The sequence below is a fragment of the Pelobates fuscus genome, chromosome 6, assembly GCF_036172605.1.
Source record: "Pelobates fuscus isolate aPelFus1 chromosome 6, aPelFus1.pri, whole genome shotgun sequence".
NCBI classification, from domain to species: domain Eukaryota; kingdom Metazoa; phylum Chordata; class Amphibia; order Anura; family Pelobatidae; genus Pelobates; species Pelobates fuscus.
In genome coordinates this window covers 83,043,139-83,064,718 of record NC_086322.1, presented here as the reverse complement: position 1 = coordinate 83,064,718, position 21,580 = coordinate 83,043,139, and the positions used below count along the sequence as shown (strand labels likewise).

The 21,580-nt window shown below is 39.3% G+C and overlaps 1 protein-coding gene across 1 annotated transcript in view; it reads right to left on the bottom strand.

Moving 5' to 3' along the window:
• Positions 1-21,580, bottom strand: part of SLC30A9 (solute carrier family 30 member 9) — a 103,158-nt gene that overhangs the window by 19,996 nt on the left and 61,582 nt on the right. The window contains exons 10-13 of the mRNA XM_063457909.1: positions 14,373-14,428; positions 6,037-6,172; positions 5,914-5,953; positions 4,512-4,583 (exon numbers count right to left, since the gene is read on the bottom strand). Coding sequence (XP_063313979.1) covers positions 4,512-4,583; positions 5,914-5,953; positions 6,037-6,172; positions 14,373-14,428 — 304 coding nt within the window. The remainder of the gene's footprint in view (positions 1-4,511; positions 4,584-5,913; positions 5,954-6,036; positions 6,173-14,372; positions 14,429-21,580) is intronic.

The window sequence follows — 21,580 nt, the reverse complement described above, 5'->3', positions numbered from 1 at the left end:
ATGTTTTAGTTTTTAACTGATTATGTTCTATATATAGAGTTAGATCCAAGAAATTAATAGAAGAATCACTAACCATAGAGGTAAATTTTAAATTGTAATCATTATTGTTAATCTGATCCCAAAAAGAATTAAGATCTTCCAAAGTACCATCCCAGATAATTAATACATCATCTATGAAGCGCCGCCATAGGACCAAACCACCCCCAGCAAGTACCCCCAATCTAATATGTTGTTGTTCCCAATGGGACACATACAGATTGGCAAAGCTAGGGGCGAATTTTGTTCCCATGGCGACGCCACACCGCTGGAGAAAAAACTGTCCATTGAACCAAAAAATGTTCTTAGTAAGAACAAATTGAATACAGTTAATCAAAAACTCAATTTGGACATCTTGCAAATTTTGATGCAATATTAGTGTTTCTTTTATACATATGGGGAATGTTTGAGTAAAGAGCTGTAATATCAGCAGTGGCTAAAATATATGAAGATTTCCAACATATGGATTGTAAATCCTGCAAAATATGTTTTGTGTCTTTAATAAAGGTATTATGTAAAGGGACGTATGGTTGCAGGAATAAATCCACATATTCGGATAAATTGCAAGACAGAGAATTTATTCCACTTATAATAGGACGGCCTGGAGGTTTTTTTGCGTTCTTGTGGATCTTTGGTAAAAAGTAAAAGACCGCCAGTTGACAGTTGGGATTGTAGATGAATTTAAATTCATCTGAATTTATTATTAGATTATTCAAACCCGTTATTAGTAATGTCTTAAGTTCCACCAAAAATTCAGAAGTAGGATTTTTATCCAAAACTTGGTAGGTGTTTAAATCATTAAGAATATTGTATGCCTCTTGCAAATAATAGGATTTATTCATAATAACGATACCTCCACCTTTATCCGCCTCTTTTATGATTAGATTTTGATTCTCTGTTAAAGATTTTAACGCTGATTTTTCTTTTTGAGTGAGATTAGGTTTAAATTTACTATCTGCAATTTTATTTAGATCCTCCTGCACGAAGTCATTGAATACCTCCAAAAATTTACTTTTCGCAGTCCATGGAAAAAAAGTCGATTTTGGTTTTAAAGAAGTATGTATAATCTTAGGTTCCGTAAAAGGAACATCTTTATCATTATTCATTGTACAAACCGGATGGGTTTCATTGTGTTCGACATTGTTTGAATTTAATTCTTTACCCTTAAAAAATCTTTTTAATGTTAGTTTTCTTAAGAATTTTTGATTGTCCAAATACAAATTGAAAGAATTACAATTGGAAGCAGGGGCGAATTTTAAACCCTTCCTTAATAGTGATAATTCTTGCAGTGAAAGAACTGTGTCTGATAAATTAAAAACACCTTCAGAGTGGTTTAATTCTGTCTGTATGAAAGATGTAGCGGAGTGTCTTCCTCCTCCACTTCTAGGTGTGGTCTCTTTTTTATAAGAGATTTTAGCATTTGAAACCTGTTTTTGTGTATGGACTGAATATTCTGTCGATCTGATTTTTGGTCTCGCTCCTTGCCTAAAAAAAACTTCCTGGTTTCCTTTGGAATATCTAGAATAGTTGGTGGATTTTCTTGATTGGTTACTGTTTGGATTTTGAGAATGGAATTTAGAAGCATATGTAGAATTAGAGTTATCTTTTGAAACTCGATCGGAAGAAGAATTAGAATAAAAATTGGAATTAGAATTTGAAGGGCGTCGTCCAGAGGATTTATTTGGACGAAAACTAGGAAGTCTAGAGGTTCTATAATTTTGAGTAGAATGATTATTAGATTGTCTATGGTCATTTTTGGGCCTGGGCCAATTGCTTTGGTTTCCCTTTTGATAATCATCTTGATCTCTCTTAAATTTAGTGGATTTCGTATTGGAAATTTTTTCATCTACCACTTTTATCTTGTCCTTCAGAATCTTGTAGTTATTTTCTACTACTTTAGGTTCTGTATGTGTGGATATATCCATCTCCACTTTATTAATTTCTTCCTCTAATACTTTTAAAGATCTTTTTTGGTAGTTAATTAAACTGGTCATATATTTCCTAGAATATGACCAGTTTAATTAACTACCAAAAAGAATGTCAGAATTTTGGAACACTTTAATAATATTAAGAAAAATAAACTTGATCATAGTGTCCCTAGACACTGTAATTCATGTCCCTCATTTTGCTGGAATACATTTCAAGCATTTGGTATAGACTCAGTCCAGTTGGGCTGGAGAGGAGGAGATAGAACACAAGAATTAGTCAGAAAAGAAGCTTTATGGATCTTTAATCTTAAAACTTTACATCAAGGACTCAATCAAGAGATTGACCTCCAAGGTCTCATTTAATAGTATGTTTTACTCTCTTTTTTGGGGGGCTACTTTCTATAGGCATACTAATTTTTTCCCTCCATTTCTACACACCAATAGGATTTAGATGGTTTACATAGCTTCATTTACCTTTGTTCTTTTTCCAAGATTTTTATGTGTTTGTAAATAGATTTTTATGTGTAAATGAAAAATACTTTGGATGTGTTGCATCACAGGATGTTTATGATCATATATTTTTATTTTATGTAGGTGTATATTTATATATATGTGTACATGTGTGTATGTGTTTCACATGTGCATATGTTATACATGATATCTTCCTTTTATAGGAATTTTGTATCCATTTTGTGTACATGTTTAATGCATATTTATGTATGTATGCATGTATATATAATTTTTTTTATTCATATACATTTTTTATTTATATATATAATTTTGGCAAATGTTTTATTGTTTATATTTGCCTCATTTCAGATTTTGTATATTTTCATCCCATACATTAACATTTCGTAGTTACTTATTAACATCTTCTGATGCAACTACACTAGAACTGTTCTGCTTATTAGATATTCAGGCGATGTTTTTGCCCTATGTCTTTTTGTCCCGTCTAGGTTTCAGTATCGCCCATACACGCATGCGCGTACATTACGCGCATGCGTTCTACAACACAGAACTCTTTTCTTCAATCTGAAGCATCCCGCGCTCTTTGTGTGTTCCACGGGTGGAATACACAGCTTATTCATGGATTATACCTGATGCCAGGTTGTTTTACATTTTATATATACATTTACGTATTCTGGGTGTTTCCCACTCTTTTACTTGGTTGTATATTATTTATTCAGTATGGAAAGTATAAAACAAATAGAGAGGGGGGGGAGTTCTAGTTCAATCCAGGGCCGGACTGGTCCACCGGGATTCTGGGAGATTTCCCAGTGGGCCGCAGTACCTGTGGCCGTTAGTGCATCACATTGCATTTATTTTTTCCCTCCTATAACTTGCCATTGGGGGCTGGGGAAGACAGTTAACTAGAAGGCCACAGGGAGGCTGCCTGAGGCTGGTACAAGGGCAAGGGTGGCAGCCAGCTGCAGCAGGGAGCACTGAAAGTCTCTCACAAAAGATACTTGGCAGTTTCCAGCTCTGCACAGTCAGTCTGTAGTGAGTTTTTGTGTGTTTGTGTCAGTGAGCTTGTTTGTAGTGCTTGTGTGGGTCAGAAAGCTTGTGTGTGGGTCAGTGAGCTTGTCTCTAGTGAGCTTGTGCGTCGGTGAGCTTGTCTCTAGTGAGCTTGTGCGTCAGTGAGCTTGTTTATAGTGTGCTTGTGCGTCAGTGTGCTTGTTTGTAGTGTGCTTATGCATCAGTGTGCTTGTCTATAGTGAATTTATGTGAGTTTTAGAGCTTCCGTATGTTTCAGTGAGTTTAGTGTGTGTGTGTGTGCGCGCGTTCGCTCATATCTTTACTATGCCATTGAGGTTGCCTGTGTGTGCATGTTAGCTTGTGTGATTTATTCATGTGGAGCATGCTTTTTAATATATCACAATGAGGCCATTGATGCACTGATGCAGATATCGGCATGGAGGATTGCCCTGCTTAAAGAAGTGTCCCCAAACAGGGCCAATCACAACAGACAAGGGGCCACCTGGGGGGCGGTTGCAACAGCACTGTAATATTCAAGGATCATCTGGAGAGACGGGATGCAGGTAAGAAATAATATAACGGCCCCCAAAGCAGATAATTATATCAACATGCTATATGGCACGATGAACTATAGGGACGGAATTTTTTTATTTTTTTTTCAGGGCTGCTTTCAGTTCCCAGCCAGGCCCTGGTTCAATCTATAACTAGGTATTATCACTGAAAAACAAAATACATATTTCAAAATACATGCCAACTGAATGACAGGTAAAAGACATTGATCTTACATGACTAACTTATAAAACTTTGAATTCATCAGTGCAAGTTCTTATGTGAAACAGAAAGATATAATGAGTCTACTCATTTAACAGTAGTGCAGTAAATTGAAAACCATAGTGCAAAATGTAGTACTAATATACCACGTAGGAAAGAAAATGCAAAATAGCTGAACAATAGAATGTATTAAACCCTTGTAATATAAATTGTAATTCTGTTTCAAATTCTCCATTCTGAGAATGGCCACAAATGTGGTGTACCCCTCCCCATCTGGGTTAATTTAATTATAATACATACCGTACTGGTAAAAAGACATTCCTTTTGCCCTAGAACTCTTTCGGATTTCATTGATGGCGACAAGTAGTGTTGCTAAAACACACAGCAAAAGGTTAGAAAAACAAGGGATTTTTAGCTCACAAACACATGGTAAAAAACACAGACTCTACCATTGCTTTTAAAATGTTTAATTTATATTAGAAAATATGCAGCAGAAAGCACATTATTAAACAAAAGAAACAAATAAGGGAGTTGAAGGTTAGTTAATAAAGTGGATGTAAAGTGGAACATGTATTTTGATATTAGCTGCTTTTATAAAGGTTTTAGAAATATTAAAAACTGTAAAATGCAACACTGCTAAAGGACCAGGTGATTTTCTTTTCTGAAAATATATATTTTAACATCTCAGTGACCAATGAAACTTTTAAAGGTATAAGTACTTATACAAGACCTTGCCAACAATTGTTTCAAATTTAGTGATTTGTTTTGTTTACGTCTCTGTGAGATTTTAACTATATATTTTAACTATGCATTTGCAATGATCAATGTAATCATCAAAAACTACTCTGCCAAAAAGAACTGAACTTAAAGGAATTCTATAGTGCCAGGAAAAGAAAGCGTTTTTTCTGGCACTACAGAATCCAAAAGTGCCCCACTCCCTCCCGCCCCCCATCCCACAGCGCTGAATGGCTGTGGGATGGAGGGCGGAACATAAACCCTTTAGTCACTTACCTGAATCCAGTGCCGATGTCCCTCTGTGCTGGGTCAGGCTCCAACCATGCTTCTCTCCCGCCAATATCACCTGGTGGAGGAGTTCTAAAGGCCAGTCTCGCATTAGGATTTCCCTATAGATAAGCATTATTCAATGCTTTCCAATGGGGATTCCGGTGATGCTGAAAGTCCTCATGCATAGCGTGAGGACGTCCAGCGTCGTTTAGACCAGTGTTTTCCAACCCAGTCCTCATTGAACACCAACAGTCCAGATTTTGTCAGTATCTCCATTGGAATAAAACAGGGAAATACATCAATTCTGGACTGTTGGTGGTCCATGAGAACTGGGTTGGGGACCACGGGTTTAAATGACCAAATACATAAATCCTGGACTGTTGGTGGTCCATGAGGACTCGGTTGGGGACCACTGGTTTAGATGACCAAATGTCTTCTAAGCACCTGGAAGTCCCTCTAGTTGCTGTCTTGTAGACAGCCACTAGAGGAGGAGTTAACCCTGCAAGGTAGCAGTCTGGGTGCCTACAGTGTCCCTTTAATATAACAGGTGTCTCAAGAAAACTGTCTCAATGTCAATTCATTAATTTGACGATCTTTGGGCATCTTATATAATAAAGGGTATGTTTAGTAAAGAACACAAATATTAAATATGAGCATTACTAAAAACGATAAAAAGCATATAGATACAACTCCTTACCTCCTTCAGAGACCACAGATCCTGCTAAAATACAATATGCCTGCAATAGAAGAAAAGAAAACTTGGTTCAGCAGGAAACCACAAACTTTGGAAATGTTGAATAATAATGGGAGACTGACCTACCCATAGAAGAGATTCCATTGGTTGCGGGTGAAGTAAGCCCATGATTCCATGGTACCAGGAAAGCCCAGCTCCCATCATAAATATGCCAACTCCGCTGATCAATGAGGCAATGTAACGCATATTTGTAAAGCCATATCTATGCGATTACAAATGGAGAAAAAGAATTAATGTACAATTATGTATTTATGTAAAAATACTGTATCTAGTCAGAAATTTTATTTCTAGATAGTTCACACGGTAGAAAGAAAAATTAAAACACTTTCGTTTAGAGTTTAGAATAGCATCCTACGAATACTCTGTAGTTTTTCTGAATTTTGTCTTATTGTGCATACTTCTATCTTAAGTGTTTATATGTAATCATAATACAAATCAAAGCACCCCTTCCCAACGTTAGGATGATGAATCCCTTCTCACACATCAATAAATACCTGGAGCCCACTCCTCCCCCCTCTATCAACTGAGACCATTTTTTGTGTCCAAAGACATTTTGAGGAGCTGCATGCAATGCTGGATATCAGCGCTGAAATCAGCTCTGTAAATAGACTTTTAAATAGATTGTGGTGTGTGCAAGGTTAAATCCCTGCATCAATAGATACCGGTCTCTACCCTTTGTCAGCTTGGGTCTTTTTTAGAGACCAAAGACTAACTGGTAAGCTGCATTCAGGGATAAAAGTCAGCACTGCAAACAGTTCTTCAAAAAAGTATTGCAATGCCTTTAAAGAAATCATGATGTCAGCAAGGTTAAATCCCTGCATCAATGGATACCTGGGGTTCCACTCTGCCATTTTTAGTGGCACCAGACTGACCAATGAACTCTAAGCAGCACTGAAGTCAGCTCTGCATAGAGCCCATTAACTCCATAATAATGCGGCTCAGTGATGATGCTCGGCTACAGTGTTTCTGGGCTGCAAGCTTGTCTCCAAGCCAACGGTGATCAGTATTGGGCTCTTCCAGCTGCCCACCACCAATCACAATGTAATTGTTTGGGACCCAGGTGTCGTTCATAACTTCCCCATTCCTCTTCACAGACCTCAGACTAGTGTCCTTCAGGTCCTCCAGACCAGACAGGATAGCATTCTTGCACCCAGAGGGCACAGATTCAGAGGCTTCTTGATGAGTTTCTCAGTTTTATTATACTCTCCCTTGAAGCACATTATGCTCTCACGTGGCCTTTACATACAAAAGGAAATATCCTTGGAGAACACGAAGATGATGACTGGGCTGACATTTAAAACATCTCTCAAATTATCTCCACGTGTGCTACAATAAGGAAATTGTTATAAAACAATAGCCCATTAGTACAATTAACATCAGAAACATCCTGCAATATATACAACGCTGTCATCTAGTGGCAGAACACCATATGACAGGTAAATTACCCTAAATTTCATCCAGTTAAAATACTGAGAGGCCGAACCTATCCCAGGCAGGGTAGGACTGATGACTCGGGCACTTTACAGAAGTTTCACTTTTTTTTTTTTAATTCTTTATTTTAGTTGTGCAAAAGCTTGACAGGCAAGTTTAATATGCCACGATAATAATTACAGGCATTTCGAAAGACATATGTCTGTGGCAATTAAGAACAAATGCACATTTTTTTTTTCAAGAGTAATAAACAAGCAAAAACACGGTATATCAGATAATGAGATGGCAGTAGGCACACGTTAAACATATCGAGAAGACTAGCGATAACAGTGTTTAAAATAAGTGAATCTATGAACATGTTAAATTATATCTAGAGCTAATCTTATGTGCCAGGTAAACTTTACAGCGAATGAGGCACTAATATAGGATTACAAACTGTCATTTTTGTGAGATGATAATTCCTAGGCTCAGCTAAAATAGAAGATGTGGAAGTTTAGGTGAGACATGTTTGATAACAGATTTGTGACTCCGCATGTACATAAGTTGCTGATTTACATCCTTACCATGTCTGTCCTATGTGTTGTAATTACAGAATGAGTGTGGAGCGTCAATAGGGCATGCATGGCTACCTACGATTAAACTAAAAATAAAAAAAAGGAAAAGAAAAACAAACAAGAAAAACAAAAAAAAAAAACTTTGCTGATAAGACTTGGTTGAACTCGGGATCAGGACAACCTGTAAGCTGTCAGACATATAGGCTATTTGGCATGAAGTTGGCCAGTAGCAGTCTATCTAAAAACTCTTAAGGCATTAATATTGTCATGCAGTTATCAGTGATATATGCAGTGGGTATAAACGTTTTGGTGGGGATAATGTCCTGTCTACTTTCTGGTTGTCAGGGTAGCGGCCAGTTCCTGGCGTAGGTTGATTTGTTCAGCCGATGCCGGCTCTGGATGTTGGGCTGGCGGGCTGTGTTTGCGGGTAGGCTTGATGCCCCAGTGAGCTTCTTTCTCCAGCGGATCGTGGAGGGGCCCTGCTCTTGTATCTCTCACCAGTAGAGATCCGTGCCGCTTCTTGGGGAGCGTCGCTGCCGACTGTGTGTGCCTGTAGATGTGGGGTTGTTCTCCGCTGGTCCCGGGTTACTGGGACCGCCGAGTGGTGGGCGGGTCGGGCTTGCATGGGGATCTCGCCCTGGTGAGTGTTTGTGCATGTGTTGGCACCTGGGGGACATTGCTTTGGTTCCCGCCATGCTGATGTCCGGCGTTGCCTCTGGGGCCTCTCTCTGGAGGTTCGTGGGGAGTTTCTGCCCATCTGTCGCCTGATTGCCGGTCTGATCCATGCCACCGCTTCTCTCCTCCTTAGCCGGAAGGACTGCTCTTGGCTGTGAAACCTCGTCCAGAGGTAAGTACAGAGTTTGTTAAAGAACTCGATTGTGTGCTTGGGAGGCTTATACAGTGTGTGCTTTGTCGCTGGGCGCGTTGGTGCCGCCATCTTTTTTGAGCCTCGTGAGTCCTGCTTTGCTGTAGACTTTGATGTTTTATCGGGCAGCGTTGCTGGGATGGTTGTTCCCAGCGTGGACCGGGATATCCCCCGCCGGTCCAGAGGGGGGGGTAGCAGGGTCTTGAATTTCTCATGCTGGTGACCAGGTACTGAGCCGGGAGGTCGGCCGCCCCTCCCTGGCTTCAGCTCCCGCTCCCTTTTAGGCCGCGTGGTCGGTACAGGCGTACCCGTGTCGTTTCTGCTCGGAATTAGGATCATCCTGCACTGTATACGGTGCCTTTCCGTTTTCCAGACCTCGTGTGCTAAAGGCTTTGTTGAGTCGTTTAGAATAAGCGTTTCTGCATTATTTAATGTCGGAGCTCTCAGAGCACACGTCCGGCCATCTTGGCTGCTAGGCCGCGCCCCCAGAAGTTTCACATTTTAAACATGAGCGCTCTCATTTTCAAAACATATGCTATCGCCATGCTCATAAGCGATATGATGAATGACTTGGGCAGATTTATTAGTATTCTTTGCAATGGGTAAAGCAATCTTAGGAGTATGTTAATTTTAAAGAATCTGATTCACCCAATCCAATTCTAAGTTCAGTGTGGCATATGATTGCTCTAATTATTCTAATTGTTATAAAGAAAACACAGGATTGTAGAATACAATTGTTTTTTGTTTTTTTTTAAAGACATCTTTTCTAAATAGTATAGTTCTTAAATGATAGCAGCATGGAAACAATGCTATGGAGAAGAGTGTGTACTCACAAACTTTAAATAATTAATTGTCTTGCTTGGTCTGAAGATAATCTATAACGTGTTTTATAAAGACAACTTTAGCTTCATAAAGCAGTTTTGGAGTATTGATCATGCCCCAGCAGTCTCCCTGCTCAATTCATTTAGAAGTTTAATCCCTTTGTTTCTACAGCCCAACTCACACCTCCCAGCCTGTCACTTACACAGCCTTCCTAAACACTTACTGTAATGAGAAATCTACTGTTTAAACTTCATTTATTGCACATTTTGTTAAATTTAGAATCTCTTCTCCTCCTGCAGAGTGGTTTCCAGAGCAGAGTGGTCTCCTGCTCTGTTAATAGCCTTCTAGACCATGTAGGAGCCTCCTGTGATTGAAGCTCAATTTATACAGCAAGTTCTAAAGCAATTTAAGATCTGATTTGAAACCATTTTGCTTTCATGCAGGCTGTATGAGTCACAGTCAGAGGATGTGTGGCTAGGGCTACATAAACAAAACCAAAAGTGGTTTATCTCCTAAATGGAAAAAATATTGAGCAGTGAGTGTGCAGCAACCTGATCTATAGACTACAACTGCTTTGTTAAAGTTGTTATGGTGCCTACGGTGTCCCCTATAATTTATGAATGTCTCAGTTTGACAAACAGGACAAATAATTGAATTGTGAAATGTCAGGAATTTAAAAGGAATTCTAATTTCTAGTTTTAGGCCAAAATATTTAAATTAGAAAAACTACCCTAGTCGGTTATTCTTTAGGTTTGACCATTTCAGTGTAACATTTTAAATTCATTCCCAATTCACACTGAATAGCCCAGATGTTTTCCTGTTTTTGATTGTACTCTTATTTAGAAGTCTAATTTGCTTTGGTGTTGGGGTCCATTTGGAAGTTTTCTCTGCTTTATAAAAGTCCATGGGAGTGGCTTACTGCCTTGAAAAATGGCAAAATGTTCTTATTACATGTTTAGCCTCTCTGCTTCTCTAATCAGACAGGGTGAATCGACTGATCAGAAATGGTTTTAAATTGTCCAGGGAATTTAAAATTGTAGACCAAAATAGCATGGAGGAATAACGGACTTGGAGTATATTTTCCATTTGACTATTTCCAGGCAAATTTATGACACATTTTGAACTGTTGGGAAATTAATTTAAACGTTTAGGCCCAAAATAACCTAACTGAAAACACATCTTGTTTGCTAGAATGTTTCAGATACTCCTATTACAGACTCACATTTGATATTTAACTTGAATTCTAACTTTAGGGTTTTAGTCACTAAACTCAATAGTTTATAAATAGGAAACATAGGCTAAAATTGTCAAGTAGGGACACTGGCTGACTTGCAAAATGTTTACAATCAGTCTAAATTCTGTCTTTTGAATTACATGTGGCTGCATCTTGGAGTTTAGTAAATAAACCACAATGCACATACCGGTTAGAGTGAAAGCATTAAAGGAACACTATAGTGTAAAAAATACAAACATGTATTTCTGACCCTATAATGGCAAAACTCCCCCTTTCCTTTCGTTAAAAAGGTAATAAACTTACCTTTATTCCAGCGCAGCACGGATCTGCCTCTGCTCCGATCCACCTCCTTGGCTTCCGATGGGAAAGCATCATATTAGCTGAGATTGTCAACACTGATGATCTCAGCCAAAGAGTTGGGACCGGGTGCAGCCAAACGCTGCTCTGGCCAATCAGTGAATCAATGCATCTTTATGAGGAATGTTCAGCATCTCCATGCAGAGTGCGGAGATGCTGAATGTCAGTGCTGCAATTGTGCAGCACTGCCACAGGAAGCACCTCTAGAGGCCCTGAGTGACTGCCACCAGACATGCCCCTAGGGAGCAATGTAAACACTGCATTTTCTCTGAAAAAAGGGCAGTGTTTACAGCAAAAAGTCTGCAGGGACTGACTCTACTCACCAGAACAAATACAATAAGCTGTAGTTGTTATGGTGACTATAGTGTCCCTTTAAAGCAAACAGCTAACCAAGGAATTTTGGGATTTTAGTAGAAATATAACCTAGATACATTGTATCCATCTCAAATGCATTTGACTCCACTACAAACTCTTTAGTTCAAACATAGAACTGAAATTTGACTGATGTGGGAAGTTTGGTAATGGATCAGTCACAGGTTCTATATAACGTAGGTAATGTATTTTTCCTGTGTGACATTTTCTACTATACAGTCACAACATCGCACACATGTCTTCTTTCAAAATGTATTGTTTATTGCATATGAAAGAAATGAGAGTTAAATTTAAATTCTAGGATAGCGACCACAAAAACTGTTTAGCTTTTTTGAATAATAGACATTGCAGGGCTGTAAACCAGGGCTAGAACCCCATTCTCAACAGAATTTCCTTGATTCAACTTACTTATTTTTCATTTACTGATTAAAAGCTATATTTAAAAAGGCAGGCTGTTGCTATGGGGACGGAGAGAAATGTAAGCAGGTATTCTACCACAACTATCAGTCTGTGACTTTAAAACAAAGCAGTAGCCCATTTGTACATATACAGATATATATAACATTTTGTAAAGATGTATTTTTTCTACAACAAATTAGAACAACACACAGTCAATAGCAGTTTTGTTAGAAAGACATTCAATCTTTCATTGGGTGCAGTTAACACCTCTAATGCACTTAGAATTATCCTATCTAAATATGTATATACATTAAAGCCACGTAAAAGATGGGACGTTTTGAGGTTAGAACTATAACTCGTCTGTAATAAAGTTAAATCTAAAAACCTGTGTGACAATGGAAAATAAAAACTGCTACTATATTGTGTAAAAACATTTGCTACAATGCAAAAATACGATGCAATCAATAAAAGCTTGTTATACAATATTTAGTGCTGCAAAACTACACAAATCAGAGATGAAGGAATCCATTTATAGTGAATTAGAATTTCATGTACTATTAAAAAAATAAATAAAAGGGGGATGGTGAACGTCATTTCATTTAGAATTTTTTTTTCCCCTAATCCCTCCTCTGCATAGGCTATTTAGATCTAATCTTATTACTTTAATGTTATGCACCACAGCTGCTGATGAAATTGATTTAATCCATTTTTTTAATGCATTCAGATGTTTAATGAACAGGGTAGTATTTAAATATTCTCTGAATGCCATTCTGAATTTAATTCCTGCAGTCTTTATGTGTAATTTTAGATATGTTTTGATACCAGAAATACATTTCCATATTTATAATTTCTTAGCATTTAAAAGTACTAAAGCTGGTAATTATCCTTTGGAGAAAGGGCGCTTTGCACAATAAGCATTACAATTATTTTGGATAGATTAATAATATTTCAAAGTGGAAAAGACTGTGTTCCTAGTGATCTGCTGGACACATTATCTGCTTATGTGTTTTGTGTCTACGGTATCCAAACGTAATGGATATTTGTCATTTGCAGTTGTCTGCAACCAAGTCTAGTTCGCTCATCAACAATAGAAATATAACGAAAACACACATTGAAAATCCTACTTTAGCAGAGTCAATTAAAGTCCACCTGCCCTGCAAATATAACATGGCTGCACTACTCAATGTGTTAATACTCCCATAATGTGGAACAGCATTATTGGAAAATGTGGGATATGTATATTTACATATTTTCAGTGAATATCATTTTTGATTTATACATTTGTTGAGGATTTTGATAGCAGTGTCAAGATTAAATGTTCTCACTTATATGTGATCCCTTAACTGAAGTAGACCTTAATTTGTGGATTATAAGATTTATTCAAAAGGGTTACTACTCGAAGCACCAATAAAACCTTGCAAAGTTGATGGTGCATAGTGTACCCTGTACTCACTTGTGAGCTAGATGTGAGCTAGTCTTAGGACTACTGGAAGTCTAAGAAGGCCTCTCCAAGCTTTCAGAAAGCTGCTTAATATCAGTTTTTTTCAACTTGTGCATACAGTGTGCACATGCACAACGTTTTGTGGAAAGAAAAAAAAAATATTCTGAATGATGTGAAAATACAGCCAGAATATTTAACTACATCCTTTTTTGAGCATCATTAATTACTGATTAGACTAGAACCATACACACACACACACGGAATATAAAAAGATAAACAAACTCCCATAATATTTACTTTTAATAACAGATTCCATTTTTATCGTAAAATGAAAAAATTATAATGATCATAATTGAAAGTTCAGAATTAGTTTTAAAAATTTGTCCTAGAACACAAAATGTTGTCAGTCTTTTTAAAATTCTTAGTTCTGTTTTTTTCAGAACAGTTTTACAGAATGTCAATGCATTAAACAGACACTCCACTAAAGCACTTTCATTTTACAAAAAGTGTGGATTTCAATAGAAATTGGCACTTTTATAAATTAATCATGCTACACATAAATGGCCATCGAGCAGACATCCAGTCCTGTTACCTACTGGGTATTTAGCTCAGCGGATCTAAACTCAAGAGGCAGCAATTGCCAAGAGCACCAGACTTGCAAAGACTTCTCACTGAGCTGCACATGACAGCCACAGGGCAAGAAAGGGATTACTTGCAAAGTATTTAGATGAGATCTGCAGCTTTTGGAAGCTGATCTAACACATACCTTCAATAAAAACAAATGCATGCATGTTTTCATTGGGGGTATATATTTAATAGGGCTTTTTAGAGTAGGGGAGGGGGAAGTGGAGTGTCCGTTTAAATAATCTTGTTGGCCAACTAATAACAACTAAAACTATTAATATATAATAAGATTAACAGTCTTACGGATGGCCAGGATCTGGTATTCTTGCAGACTGCGATATACCCAAAGCCAACAGTGCCTAAACAAAAGTAAATACATTTCAGAATCACAGAATGAATAGGATTTACTGTTACAATGTTAGCAACATGCACAATATTATGACCCAAAACAAATAATTTCAAATATGAAATACAAATTACATGCATATAATTATAATAAAATAGATGGACAAGGTATTATCACCATAATTCTCAAAAACAAGCTAGATTTAAAAGGACACTGCAAGCACTATCACCATTTCATCTCATTGAAATGCTTATAGTGCCTGGGGTCACTTAACATTGTCCCTCCATTCCTCCACTCACTGTTGGTATGGCTAAGGTAGAGATTACTTACTTCCTTATAGCCATACCGATTCATACCTTCAATGGTGATAGGCTGAATGCAGGCAGCTGACACACTCAGCCAAACACAGCCACTCGCTGCTGCTCAGGGTAATGCGTCCTCATTAACCCAAGCAACACAAAGGGTATGGGGCTGCTTGAGACTCTTGCTTAGCATTGAAACATTAAAAATCGAAGGATGGTGCCAGTGCACTCCAAACACTATAACCACTTCAGAGACACACATACGTTTCATCAAAAGAGGTTATGACTATTGGACATGAAGACGTGCTCTGCAGAAAGCAAGGGGCAAATTTACTGAAGTCACAACCACCACTGAACGCATTGCTTTTTCACAAACCTTACGTACCTAAATCACATTTGTTGGCGAGGTCGGTTAGAGAGAATTGGAAAATTATCCAGAAGGATAAGTTGTTACCGGCTCCCTTTTTGCAACCACCGTTTATAAGTTAAAGACTAGGAGCAAATCTCAGGCATTTATTGGTACATATGGATCAATTTAATCAGTGCTGATTTAAAGATGATGGAGTGCATATGGGATGATACCTTTGCTTAGGGTGCACCACTTGTGGACAAATGACCCCAGAAAGTTTATTTTATCAACCACAATTAAATGTGAGATTTGGCACCATATTGCAAGCACCTCTGATTATGTGATCTGTAATATTAGGTGTACTTGTATGTTGGCCTATATAGCCAAAACCAAAAATGAACTCCAAGAAAGATTAGGAATCATTGCTCGTCAATCAAAAATGCAACTAATGACCCCAAAAAACGCCCCCAGTAGCGAGTCATTTGGGGTGGCTGGAAAACCCTCGTCATTGCTCAAATTCATGGGTGATTGATTGTGTAGCCCCTTTAACTTGGGGACATGAAAGGGAAGCAAAGTGGCATTTCAATCTGGGCCATGGAGCGCCAAGAGGTCTCAAAGAGCTTAATCCACTAAATTATAATTTGCCCAGATGATGAAACCCTCATATATTGATCCCTAGGGGTCAGCTGTGAGTGCTATCCTTTTATTTAGAAACTTGATAATCACTTTTTTGGTTGTCTTTGTAGTTGTTCTCTGTATGAAACAGATTTTTTTGAATAATAAAATATTTTTTAATGATACATTACTTTTCGCATTATGTTTGATGTTGCATTTAGTAGATTGAGTTGCGAACTCAGATCACTTCCTCACAGCACTTGTAAACAGGAAGCAGCCTGCATCAGCTATCCCAGCTCCTGCCCTGTACCTGGCCAGCTCCTGCCCTGTACCTGTACCCTACTGGACCCCAGGAAAGCCACCCACACTGCTCCTTATACAAAGAATACAAAGAATACAAATAACTCACACACAAACACACACACACACTTCTCACAAACCTAATACCACTGACAATCCACATACACATGCAATACAACAAGCAGCCCCACACATACACACACACCATCAAACACACAATGTGACATGTCATCCACACACATAATTCCACAAGGAGCCCTCATACACAGCCCATATTTATAGGTATTGTACACAATAGCACAAACTACTCATGAATATATAAAATATAACAGCCCACATGCACACAAATACAATGCTACAAAGCAACTGCAGCATCTGTAAATAAGACCAGCACAATACGACACCATACACATCTCAACTTAAAAAAAAAAACAATAGGACCAGCACGCCAAGGGACTTCAAGAGCTTGTTTTGGCACAGTACCACTAAAAGGTTGCCTACCCCTGCTCTAGTATATAAATGTATTTATTGTTTTTTTGTCCTATTGTCCTATTGTTTTTTTTTTTTAAAGTTGAGATGTGTATGGTGTCGTATTGTGCTGGTCTTATTTACAGATGCTGCAGTTGCTTTGTAGCATTGTATTTGTGTGCATGTGGGCTGTTATATTTTATATATTCATGAGTAGAGTTTGTGCTATTGTGTACAATACCTATAAATATGGGCTGTGTATGAGGGCTCCTTGTGGAATTGTGTGTGTGGATGACATGTCACATTGTGTGTTTGATGGTGTGTGTATGTGTGGGGCTGCTTGTTGTATTGCATGTGTACGTGGATTGTCAGTGGTATTAGGTTTGTAAGAAGTGTGTGTGTGTGTGTGTGTGTGTTTGTGTGCGAGTTATTTGTATTCTTTGTATAAGGAGCAGTGTGGGTGGCTTTCCTGGGGTCCAGTAGGGTACAGGTACAGGAGCTGGGATAGCTGATGCAGGCAGGATACAGGCAGGAGCTGGCCAGGTACAGGACAGGAGCTGGGATAGCTGATGCAGGCTGCTTCCTGTTTACAAGTGCGGTGAGGAAGTGATCTGAAATCACTTCCTCTAAGTGCTGCAATGTGTAAATTGAGGATTTTCCCTCACTGCCTTTATTTACCGCTCGGGTTGCACTAGCGGACATCTGAAGTCCCACTGGGGACTTCACCTTGATTGTCGTGCAAACGCACCTTGAGTGACCCCTGTACTCGAGTGTATAATGCAAACAATGTACTTCTTGAGATTCATTAAAATGTATCATCGTACTTTGTATAACTTTTATTTGACACAGCAGTTTTTTTTTTACCCTTTCAGTTACCTTTTGCAGATTGCATCCTTTTTCACATTTGATTCATTAAAATCTTATAGAGCACGTTGTAAAGACTGTTGCCATTGTTAACACTGCTTTGACACCGTGTGTTACCTTTAAGTGCATGGGGTTGCTATAGTCACCACTTTTCATGTTGTTTCTTGCTATGGTGGCTTGACTTCCAAGACTCTGATTAATATCTATAGCCTCTTTTTCACAAATCCCACCCTCATTCCCATTTCCCAGTCATTTAAACACTTTTTTTTGGTATCCCTTTGTCTTGAAAAATATATATATTTATATAGCTGTTTAGGCGAAACAGGACTGTGGCACATTGATACTTTTAAACGGCAAATGCAAGACTCTATTTCTCTTTGTATGTGTATGTATATACATACATGTGTATGTGTGTGTATGTATATATATATATATATATACACACACATACATACATACATACATACATATATATTCACATACACATACGTGAAATGATGGCTATATATAGGGTGAGGAAGAGGCAAAATATGCCTACAAAATTCAAAATTTAAACAAAGAACAGTTAGACCTGTGCTGCAGATACTCTGAAGTCCCAACCGTGTATATACAACCAAAAAACAAACAAACACGAGTCCTGCACATCCAATATAGGTGTGCACACCCAGGTGCTACCACAATTTATTTGAGGACAAAGTTAAAACAGCAAACGTTTCGAGCAGCAGCCCTTTCTCAATGCTAATGTGCTAATTAGCATTGAGAAAGGGCTGCTGCTCGAAACGTTTGCTGTTTTAACTTTGTCCTCAAATAAATTGTGGTAGCACCTGGGTGTGCACACCTATACTGGATGCGCAGGACTCGTGTTTGTTTTTTGGATGTGAAATGATGGTAATGATGGTATAGAGGCTACTGATATATATATATATATATATATATATATATATATATATATATATTAGGAAGAATACTAGGAAGAAGAAAATCAATGAAGTTCATAATTTAAATAAAGGTGAACCATTACTTTTCTGAAAATTAGACCTCTGAATAAGACATTGATCTATACATACATAAATTCATATTATTTAGAGACTGCTTAATATGAGTAAATGGCGGATTCTAATAAACTAACTGTTCACTAGAAGACATTTTTACAAAATTTTAAAAATGTTAAAAAGTGATAGAAACTCTGTTAGTTGGGGCGGGGCTTGAACGCTGAAGAAACCAGTCGCATGTAAACGGAGCTCCGAGCCCCAAACTGTAAAAACGCCTGAAATTACCCCATTATCCCTCTAATTCCACTGGCACACACCAAGCGACCTAATGGGGAAAAAGGGGAAAAGACCGGTACCACATAAGCCCACCCCGGGATTAACGATCGGGGACATGTGGATGCATGCACGAGGAGCCACAGAGGCCAACATGGCGGCCCAACACGGGGGGTGCTCGGACTTCTCCGAGGAATTATCCGAGGAGGAGGAAGGGGGATACCTGCCACCCCCTGACCCACCGCGGCAGACTAAACGCCAGAACAAAAGGGCAGAACCAGAACAACTCACTGTGGCGATTATGAAAGGCATAATGGCGGACCTGAAAAACAGCTTCCGCGAAGAGGTCTCAGCACTTCGTGCAGACCTACAAGGCCTGACAGGCCGCATCTCTACGCTTGAAGGCTTATCGCTGGCCCAAGCCCAGGAAATTTCCGCGCTACACCACACGGTGCAAGACCTGGAGCACCAAAACCGGCATTACGAACAACGCCTCGCGGCCCTGGAGGATGCCAGACGCGCCTCTAATGTAAAAATCAGGGGAATCCCAGAGGCCATTGCCGACGCCGAACTTCCAAAGTTAGTCGACCGCATATTACTCTCAGCCCTGCCACATGGGCGGCATGAGACGATCACCCCAGGGGGGGTCTTCCGAATCCCCAAGCCCTCAAATACACCACACACTGCTACGAGGGATGTCATCTTGAACCTCCGCAACAGCGGACAAAAAGCAATGATCCTCGCTGCCTTCAGGGGCAAGACTCCCTACAGGTTTGAGAACATGGAAATCTCTATGTACCCGGATCTATCAAGTAGCACCTTGGCGTGGCGCCGAACGCTTAGACCCCTCACCTTACTCCTCCGGGCCCACAAATTGGACTATCGGTGGCGACCTCCCGGGACTTTATCGGTCACAAGAGGGTCGACCACACACAGCATCCAAGACATGCGGGACGCCCCGGCATTTCTCCGGCTACTGAACCTACCCCAAGATTTGCTAACACCTACGGAGTCAGCCACGACGGGCAATGCCAACATCTGCTCCCCAGAACGCACCCATACGTGGGATCCTGACCGGAGTGCACCGTTTGTACCCCAAAGCTCCACTCCAGAGGCCTATGCAACGGTCACATCGTAGGGACTTTGGGACATTCAGAGGTTTGGCACAGACGCATTCACCTCGTACATGTTACACCGGGACCACCGGGCCATGGAGCATACGCCGTCAGGACTGGTAAATTATAAAATATCCTGTAATGTGAAAGTACACCGTTGGGCTGCTATGAGCTACTCAGCTTCACTGCCCTGAACAGGAACATTATTGTTGAGGACAGATGCCGATGCCCCTAACATGTACTTATTACCTTGTTGCCTAGGCCGCTACCTACGATCAGCATTATATTATTATATTAGTGTGTATCACAGCTTTATTTTTATTATCTCACTCTGTTATCACATTGTGTATAACTAAGGGCGTAGGCATGATTACTAGCCGATCTCTGTACTAAGCCAAGCCTATCTGACACATCCCACCGACCACATTTTTTCAGACTGTAAAGTTTTTTGCTTTCCTACTATTCACAGTATGTTTACTTGTTTTAAACGGTTTAGGTTATTTTTGTTCATATTTGCCAGCCTGTAGGTCGGCTATCCTACAAAAAAGTCAGTCTACTTCCTTGGACAAAGAGTGACGTACGGACCGCCAAGACGGGCAGTGTCCGGAAAACTACATGCAAACATTGTCGGGGCCATGCATCTCTCTTGCTACCTCCCATCGCACGAGCCACTGAATGCTTACATTAACTTTTATTTAATTTGTTCCTTCTCCTGCAATTACTCGTACATAAGATCCTCGACCGACCGCAGTACACTGCACTATGTATAACCCTGCATGTAACATAGGTTTAACATATGTATGCTTTATTTTCCTGACCGCAGTTCATGCTCATTTGTCTTAAATCATTGACAGAATAGGCCTGGGTTCCGCATGCAGCCTCTAACTTCACAGTTCACTAGGCCCAAGGGTATCAGACAGCCTAACACTTTGCATACTATACACCTTAATGTGTACCAAGGCTCACACATAGGTCTTTTTTTTTTTTTTTTTTTTTGCGGACCTCTCTCTAACAGCGCATAATCAGATACACCCGGAGGGATAGCAGACTAACATGCCCCTAATGCATCATGGTGCTACTTAAAACCAGGCTATGCCTAACATTACTACATGAACCGTACCATCCTGTATACCCGGCATAGCACGGCACCGCAGGCTCATTTAGCCTACCTAATGCACAAAAAGATACCTACATATGCCTCAGCACAAGCCAGGTTACAGCCCCACAATCTGTTCACAGTGCTCTCTGGCGGATTTGCACCACTATGCTAGGCAGCGCAGCACCTACCTGGTACAAGGAAACCTTGAACCCCAAACTTTGCATAGCTCAGGGTAAGACGCTGTGACACACTGCAGTATCTACTACACGCCGTTACTCCCCTACAAAACTAAACCGACCTGCCTATATTGACTGCGCACTTAGCACATTAGACAGGTAAATTCAGACCACGACCAACAGTGATAACTTACTTACCTTAGCTATGGTAAACGTCAACCTTATCATTATATTTTAATGACTTAAATGTTTAGACTATCAGATGTTTGTTAGATTTACATAAAAATGTGCCTGCGACTTACCAATCGGATCTTATGGTCCATAGCCTGTATTTTCAAGCTAAAGTTTAACAACAAAAAATTTAAAAAAAAGAGGCATCGCAATCCTGGAAACATTATCTACTCTCTGATTGATGTAACAACCCTATGCTGTAAATCTCTCGAATGTTTCCCCCAATTTTTCTTCTGTACCCCATCCTACATGCCTTAATAAAAGAAAGATTGACAAAAAAAAAAAGAAACTCTGTTAGTTATTACAATGTGCCATAAACTCTGAGGAATCTGTTTTTTTTTTTTTAAATATATAAAAAATAATAATTTAAATAATATCCAC